Source organism: Entamoeba histolytica, genomic scaffold (genome assembly GCF_000208925.1).
Source record: "Entamoeba histolytica HM-1:IMSS scf_1104750519037 genomic scaffold, whole genome shotgun sequence".
NCBI lineage: Eukaryota > Evosea > Mastigamoebida > Endamoebidae > Entamoeba > Entamoeba histolytica.
Window position 1 is genome coordinate 2,218 of NW_001915158.1, and position 8,061 is coordinate 10,278.

General features: G+C 23.0%; 7 protein-coding genes across 7 annotated transcripts in view; 2 read left to right on the forward strand and 5 right to left on the reverse strand.

Moving 5' to 3' along the window:
* EHI_180660 (protein kinase domain containing protein) overlaps window positions 1–1,083 on the reverse strand; it is a gene marked incomplete at both ends in the record, with an annotated part of 1,950 nt that extends 867 nt beyond the window's left edge. Inside the window, one exon of the mRNA XM_643215.2 lies at window positions 6–1,083. Within this exon, the coding sequence (XP_648307.2) occupies window positions 6–1,083 (1,078 nt within the window). The remainder of the gene's footprint in view (window positions 1–5) is intronic.
* Window positions 1,084–1,429: 346 nt separating this feature from the next.
* On the forward strand, window positions 1,430–2,317 carry EHI_180770 (uncharacterized protein; the record flags this gene model as incomplete). The annotated part of the gene is made up of 1 exon (XM_643209.2): window positions 1,430–2,317. One exon carries the CDS (start codon window positions 1,430–1,432, stop codon window positions 2,315–2,317), a length of 888 nt encoding a protein of 295 aa, XP_648301.2.
* Window positions 2,318–2,394: 77 nt separating this feature from the next.
* On the reverse strand, window positions 2,395–2,712 carry EHI_180780 (uncharacterized protein; the record flags this gene model as incomplete). Its single annotated transcript, XM_643210.1, has 1 exon — window positions 2,395–2,712. One exon carries the CDS (start codon window positions 2,710–2,712, stop codon window positions 2,395–2,397), a length of 318 nt encoding a protein of 105 aa, XP_648302.1.
* A 121-nt stretch (window positions 2,713–2,833) lies between these two features.
* On the reverse strand, window positions 2,834–3,040 carry EHI_180790 (chitinase, putative; the record flags this gene model as incomplete). The annotated part of the gene is made up of 1 exon (XM_643211.2): window positions 2,834–3,040. The coding sequence occupies one exon, from the start codon at window positions 3,038–3,040 to the stop codon at window positions 2,834–2,836; it is 207 nt and encodes a 68-aa protein (XP_648303.2).
* Window positions 3,041–3,193: 153 nt separating this feature from the next.
* EHI_180800 (uncharacterized protein) lies at window positions 3,194–3,923 on the reverse strand. The gene has a single exon (XM_001914107.1). It carries the CDS (start codon window positions 3,899–3,901, stop codon window positions 3,254–3,256), a length of 648 nt encoding a protein of 215 aa, XP_001914142.1. The 5' UTR covers window positions 3,902–3,923; the 3' UTR covers window positions 3,194–3,253.
* A 626-nt stretch (window positions 3,924–4,549) lies between these two features.
* On the reverse strand, window positions 4,550–6,229 carry EHI_180810 (uncharacterized protein; the record flags this gene model as incomplete). The annotated part of the gene is made up of 1 exon (XM_643212.1): window positions 4,550–6,229. The coding sequence occupies one exon, from the start codon at window positions 6,227–6,229 to the stop codon at window positions 4,550–4,552; it is 1,680 nt and encodes a 559-aa protein (XP_648304.1).
* Window positions 6,230–7,179: 950 nt separating this feature from the next.
* EHI_180820 (protein kinase, putative) overlaps window positions 7,180–8,061 on the forward strand; it is a gene marked incomplete at both ends in the record, with an annotated part of 1,303 nt that continues 421 nt past the window's right edge. The window contains 2 exons of the mRNA XM_001914108.1: window positions 7,180–7,186; window positions 7,507–8,054. Coding sequence (XP_001914143.1) covers window positions 7,180–7,186; window positions 7,507–8,054 — 555 coding nt within the window. The remainder of the gene's footprint in view (window positions 7,187–7,506; window positions 8,055–8,061) is intronic.

Here is an 8,061-nt window from a genome sequence, read left to right on the forward strand (position 1 = left end):
TACACAATAATCTTTTAATACTTCTGTTATATTTATCATTATTTCTTTTTGTATTATCCCTTTTTCATTTGTATTTATTGCTCCTCCAATAAATACATATCCACTTCTTATTCCAACACTCCATCCTGCAAATTGTGATGAACTATTTCCACTATATTCCCATAATTTTTTAAATCTAATTGGTTGATCTGTAAGATAATAATCATAATATAATATTGCTCCTCCATTATTATAATTTGTTCCTTTATTAATAAATGGTGTTCCAATTATTATAAGACTTCCATATGTATAAATAATTTGTGATCCTGTTGGATTATATAATACTGAATTATTTATTGAATTATAAAATGGTATTATTATTGTTTCTCCATTTCTATAAAAATCATTTGGTGAATTAACTTGAAGTCTATTTAAACCAGTAATTGGTGCATAAAGTACATTAAATTTATTCATTCTTATTGGATCATAATTAAATGTTTCTGAATATGGATATGAAACACTACCATAATAATATAATTCTCCTTTTATTTTATCTATTTCATATAAATTTACATTACTTCTATTTCCTTTTACAGCAATCATTTCATTTCCTCCACTAATTGATTTTCCACACCAAATATTAGTTGAGAGTTGATGTTGAAGATGAATATTATATTCATTTAATAATGACTTTTTACATAAAAAGATTATATCTCCTTGTTTTCTATGGACAAGAGTCATATCACTATCTTTATCAAAATCTTGTTCTCTTGTTGTTATTAAATATGCTGGTTGTTTTGAAATATCATATATCTCAAATACTTTATTATGAACAGCTATTACTGTGGTATTTGATTGAACTACATTAGGTCGTGTTATTCCTTCTCTTGTTGTTAATGTTAATTGAATTGTTTCTGCAAATGGTAATATTCCATCTAATGAATATGAATTAGAATCATTTGTTAAATGTGATGTTATAAATGTATATGGATATTCTCCATATTCATCAATATATGTATGAATAATAACTCTATTCATTGATGGATTAAATGTTACATTAACGAGTGTTGCAAATGAAACACTTAAAAGAAGTAAATATATCATGTTTTTTATTATTATTTTAAAGTTCTTTTTCTTTTCAAAAAACACAAAAATACTTTTTTTTTTTTACTTTAATTTTTTTCTTTTTTTATTTTTATTTTATTTTTTTTTTTTTTTAAGAAAATGAATGACGTATTAAAAAAATAAGAAGAGAGTTTATGATAAGATTGGATCTCAATTTCTTTCAATTGGTTTATGTTGACTTTTTTTATTTGTCTTTCCTTGGTATTTGCAGAAGAATCTCCTCAGTATTATATTCATCAAATAGAACAAGGACATCAAATTATTTATAAACTTAATAGTTGTTTATTTGAAGCTAAAGAGAGGTATATTAGATTTAGTATATATAATGAGTCTGAGAAATCAAATCCCAAATATTCTTAGAGAAATATATCAAGATAATGAATGTAAAGGTAATTCTGAAACAGTTAAAATTCTTATTGATGAATCTAACATGTTAAAAGAAAGTATTACCCTTTCTCCAATTCACAGTAAAATTCTTTCTTCATGTGAAAGTGATGTAGAAGATACAATTATTTATAACTATCCTATTGAATGTACTAAAGATTTAGATGGGTATTATAAATATATTCAAGGTGATGATAATGTAATAAATAGAACTACTTATTTAGATGATACATGTACATCCCTCTTTTATTATGCTCCTACAATAAAAAGTTGTAAATGTATTTCTATTGATGGAAATACCTTTGTTGAATTAATTACTTGTCCATCTGAACTAACTTGTAAAGAATTTCAAATAAAGAAAGATGGAGAATGTCATTGTATTGAAAATTATAGAAAATTAGAAGATGGTTCATGTGAATATCAATGTTTTGGTAAAGGTATTAAAGTAAATAAACAAAATAATGGATGTGATTGTACTGATGGATATACTGCAAATGGACCTCAACAATGTACATTGGTTTGTAATAACAACTTTGTTCCAAATGAAGAAAATGATCAGTGTATTTGTGATTTAACAAAAGGATATACTTTAATAGAAGGAAAGTGTATTAAAACTGAAGAGAAAGAAAGAAATACAACACCAATATATATTATAGCAATCATTATTATATTATTAATTGTTATAATTAGTGTTATTGCTTTCTTCTGGTTTACACGAAAACCACGTTCATCCCATTCACAAAATAGAGATAATAATAATAATAATGATGCTTTCTCGGTTGCCTTGACAGATGAATTAGATTTAACACAACAATCACGAAATGCTTAAAAATCAAATCTTTTATCATAATTGATTTATTTTTTATTATAACTTTTAGAATAAAAAAAAAATAAAAGTTGTGTAAATTAAAGCATTAGAGTAGGATAAGCTTGAACAAATCTTGGTTGTGGTTGAATTTCTGTAATTGTAATTGATGACTGGATTGGAACAACTGGAATAATAGGAGGTTGTGCTACAATAGGAATCATTGGGGGTATTTTAGGTTTTTTAATATCATTTAATGCTTTTTTAACTTTCTTTTGATCAAAATTATAATAACCAAATTCAGACATATTAGTTGATTGAATTTCTTTTATTTTTTTTGGTGGTACTTGTTTTACTTGATTTGGTTCAATTTGTTTTGCAGCAAAAGATAAAGAAATAAACAATAAAATTGTAATCATTTGTCTTTGAGTTATGGAAGTAAAAAATATTTTTTAAGATATAAATTTTTATCTATTTTTTAAGTTATAAGAAGAAAATTGTTATAAATAAACCTATCTTAATAAAAGTGTTTTATCTTTTTTATATTGATTGTTGAAATGTTAAATTTTTTATATCTCCTGGATTACCAACACAATCAGCAGACTCTTGCATACTCAACAAACATGGATTTTCTCGAGTAAATCCACATTTACATAATGTTCCAGAACTACATCTCATTACAAATCCTTCACTATAACCATAACACCAAATAAAGAGAGTATCATCTAAACAATAAAACCCATCCATTTGTCTGTAACATAATGAATCATTTGCCTCTGAGAGTAAAACAAACAAAAAAAAATTAAGAAAAAGAAGAATCATTTTATTTTATAACAAATGAATTTCTCTTAAATCATAATCGTCTTTTTATTCTAAAATAATAAAGAAATCAATATAGTTATAAAAAAAAAGAAATGAATTAAATAAAACATTAACAACAAAAAAAAAATACCTTACTATTTAAGCAAAATTAGCAAATAACTTTTCATATTCATTATTAATTCTAATCATATAATTAATATCATAATCTTTTTCTTCAGGTCTTCCTCTTTTTTCAATATTTTCTTTTTGCATTAATGGATCACTACAAAATAGTAAGAATAATGCACTTTCTGATCGTTTCCAACATTGTAATGTTTGTTGTTTAACAATTTGAAATACTCCATCAATGGAATATTTACAACTATCTATCTTAGTAAAAATACATTCATGATATTTTGGGATATTATAACTTTGATATAATTCTTCTGTTTTTATTTTCAAATCATTAAATTCTTCTTCACTAATTTTACCTTGAAGATAAGATTCTGTTGCAAAAATATTAATAGAATCAGCTGGGCTTCTTTCCATAATAACATATTTCATATCCTTTGCTTTTTCTAATTGTTCTCTATAACAATCAATAATAAATAATTGGAATTGATATATAGAACCTTTACCTTTCAAAGTTTCTTCAAGCATTTTTTTTCCAATGTTGGGTTTAAAGTCAATGCATTCTTTAATAAATATTCTTTCTTTTTTTGGTAGGCTTTTCTTTAATCCATGAATTAAAGTAGATTTACCTACTCCTACACCTCCTGTAATCATAATAAATTGTTGGTATTTCATAATACCGTTGTTTAATGATTTTAAGTTCAGATATTGCCTTTTCTTCTCATCTTTTTCTCTTTTCCATTTTGTATCTTTGGAAAATTTAAAATTTTTTAGGATTATCAACCCTTCTTATTTTTTTTTTTTTGTTTTTAAATGTAAAAGAAAAGTTTAAATTTTCTGTATTATATTTTATTTGATTTATTTATCTATTAATCTAATAATAAAAAATAATAATTTAATGAGAATAACACAAATAATCTTAAAAAGTAATGTTATACTTAAATAACAATAAATAAATAAAAATTTTAAAATTATTATAAAATAATCTAAAGTTATTCAAGTTATAACTTTCTTATTCTTTTAAAGTTAACTTTCTCTTTTTGCAGATTTCATTATCAATCCAAAAGGTGTTAATATTAAATTTATATATAAGTGATGAAAAATACAACAATACCTATCATTGTTTTTGATTTTTAAATCATTTCAAGAAGTATTATTTCTATTGTAAAAGTAAAAAAATGAAATAATTTAAATGATTATATTAAGAAGAAATATTTTAAAGAATTATTATTAAACAAAAAAGCATTGTTTAGAAGTTAATGTAATAAAATGAGAATATAACAAAAGATGAAGTGAATAAATACAATTAAGTTATAGCCTTTGTTAACAAATAATACAAGATTGTTTTTTCTTCTTTTTAGATAATTTCTTTACTAACTTTTCTTCTGATAAAGAGGAAGAAGAAGTTGAACCAATAAGAGCCAAATTTACAGGAACTGAGTCTGATAAATTAGAAGAGTTATTTACTTTTAGTTTAAAAGTTTCACCAGAATTAAAAGTAAGTTTAAGTAAACTAGGAGAAGAAACATTTGAATGTCCTTTATAAACTCCCATTAATTCACGATCTTTTTTTGCTTTTTCTTTTTCTTTAAGAAGATCAATAAGTAGTTGTTTATAATAAATAGAAGAATATTTAAAGTCAAAATGTGGAATTGGAACATCTTTTTTAAAATTGAAGATCATTGCTTTTTCAAATATTTTAATAAATCCATTAAAGCTAAGAAATCCATCTTTATCATCATCTAATTTACTAAAAAGAGTCTTTAAATTTTTATAGAATGGTTTACTGTTTTTGTCAATTTTTGATACAAATGTTTTTGTCATAGAGAAATCAATTCCTTTTCCTTCTATATTAAAAGCATTAAAAACTAAATTAAATAATGCAACCATTTTAGCATATTCTTTGTCTTCAAATAATTTATTTGCTTCATTTAAATATGTTTGGAAATATTTAAGATGAAGTGAACAATAAATAAATTCATTAACAGTAAAATAATCAACACTTGTTCTATGAAAACAATTAAAAATTGATCGTATTGGTAATTGATTTATATCCATTCTTATTAATGCACTAATTCCATCTGTTGTAAATATTCCTAATATTTCTCCATGTTCTTCATCTGTAATTCCATCAGCAATGACTTTAATTAATGATATTAAAGAATCATCAGTATCATCATAAAGAATAAATGACCAATAATTAAATAATATTTGTTCAAAAATATTATAATCAATAGGTACTTCTAATGATGTAAATAAATGAATTGTATTTAATAATGACGTAGCTCCATTAATAGATGCACTTTGTTCAAAAAAATTAAAATCTTCTTTTCTTAAAAATGTTCCAGCACCAGTTCTATCAAATTTATCAAAGAAATATTTTAATAATGTACGAATATATCCAATTTTATTTTCAGTTATATCAATTGTTACATATTTTTTATTGATATAATTTAAATCTTCTCCTATTGATAAAAGACGATTTTTTGTTAATCGTTCTTGTTTAGGAGAAGTACAATTTAATAAGAAAAACCATTGTAATTTTGGAAATTCATTAATTAATGGTTTAATTTGATATGCATTTCCATTTTCTTCATTTTCTTTTTTCAATGAATTAATAACTTTATGTCGAGGGATGATAATAGTTTCAATTGAAGGGACATCTATTGGCTGAGATTGTTTGAGGATCTCTCTGTCTTTTAATTTCTTAAAATCATTAGTTGTACTAGATTTACTTAATCTTTTCCTTGTTATTGTTAATCCATCTGACAATGTAATAGAAGTATTATTTTGAACTGAAACTGATTGAATATTAAATTTAACACAAGTAATTTCTGGTTGTACATTTGACATTTGAGTATCAGATTTTGGTATAATTTCTTCCACAGTAACTTTTTCAATAACTGAACAATCCTTAGTTGGTGAATTTTTTTCGTTTTGTTTTGACTCTTTTTTTTTGTCTATTGCATTCATATAATTCTCAAATAATTGTATATAATTCATGAATGAACAATTTATTTTATACAGAGATTATTTTTCTTATTTTTTTTTTTTTAATCTTTCATTTTTATAAGAAAGTAGGTTATTTTTTGTGGTTTAATTTTTATTGATAATGTAAAATCGTTATTATTGAAAAGACAACGTTATTTTTCTTATATTTAGCTTTTTTAATTTTCTTCTTCACTGGTGTTTGAATTACTATTTATTTCCATTCTTGATTCTTTTAATATTCAATTATTGTTTAATATTTGTTTCTTCTAGTTTCTTTATTAAATTTTATTAGTTGGTTTGATGGAATAAATATTAACTGTCTTTTTGTTTAATTCATTTAAACCTTTCCTCTTATTCAAATTCATTAGAATGAATGTAATGAAAGAGTTGAAAAATAAAAATGGTTATTCTGATTTTATATGAAACAATTGAATAAATTTTTTCTTCATTTATTTTTTTATTTTTTTTATTTTTCTGAATTTTGTGTTTTGAAGTTCGATGGGAATTATGACATAAAAATTATTTTATTACTAACAGACTTGATGAATTTAATATTTATTAATAAAAAATCTTCTTAAATAGATTTTATTTTATTTTGGTTTTTAATTTTAGTTATTAAAATAACTAAAAACAATAACAAAATTTTATAAATATTAACAAAGAGGAAGGAGTTTTTTTAAAGAAAAGATGAATTATAAACAAAATGAAAAGATTATTTTTCTTTACAGTTGAAGTTGTTATTGATAGAACAAATTGATTTGTTAATTTTCATAAAATCAAAAAAAAAAGAATTTGTTATTTCTTTTCATATTAACAGACGTCATGGATTATTTCAACTAAAAGAGTCAATTCAAGTCATTAATTAATTTTAAATACGAAATTTATAAGAGTCATAAAGGTATTGTTGTTATAAAAAATGTTTATTAATAATATAATATTTGCTCTAATTATTATGTAGTTTAATGAATAGTTTTTTGTTTAACCAAATATCTTCTTCTTTTAGTAGCAGAGATAAAACATTGTTAAGTAAATGTATGTCAACATTCCATTCTTCAGAATTATTTTTTAATTAACAATAATAATTTTATTACTAATTACAATTTATTTACTTAATAACAAAAAAAAAAACATTATTTCTTCTTTTTAAAAAGTTTGTTTTTGTTTATTTTCAATAAAAAATAATTATTTCTTTCTTTTTTTCAATTCGTTAATTCCATAGAAGGAAAGTCAGTAGAAAGAAAGAAAGAAGAAACAAGTAAAAGGTTTAAATAAACTTTATGTTTATTTAGATTTAAATCTTGAATCAGCATTATCTACTAAGATTGATTATGAAGAAATTAATTTAATTCATCCACCAATTGGTTCAGGTACATTTGGTATTGTTTATCGTGCTGAATGGAGAGGAGTAGATGTTGCAGTTAAATTAATGAAAACTGATTTAGTAGACATCAAAGATTTATTACCTAATTTCATGCAAGAAGCTGGGATGATGGAAAGAATTCGATGTCAATATGTAGTGAATTATATTGGAAGTGTTGTAACTCCAGACACGTTATGTCTTGTAACCGAATTTTGTCCGTTAGGATCATTAAGAAAATTCATGAAAACAAACACAATGAATGATTTATTAAAGATTAGATTTTGTCAAGATATTTCTCGTGGAATGGAATATTTACACCAAAACGATATTGTTCATCGTGATTTAAAAACTGATAATGTTTTGGTTGTTTCAAATAATCCATTTGATCCAGTAACAGCTAAAGTAACAGATTTTGGTACTTCTCGTTCATTTATTGAATCATCTCAAAAGTTAGGAATTCAACATATTGGTACACCTGTATATA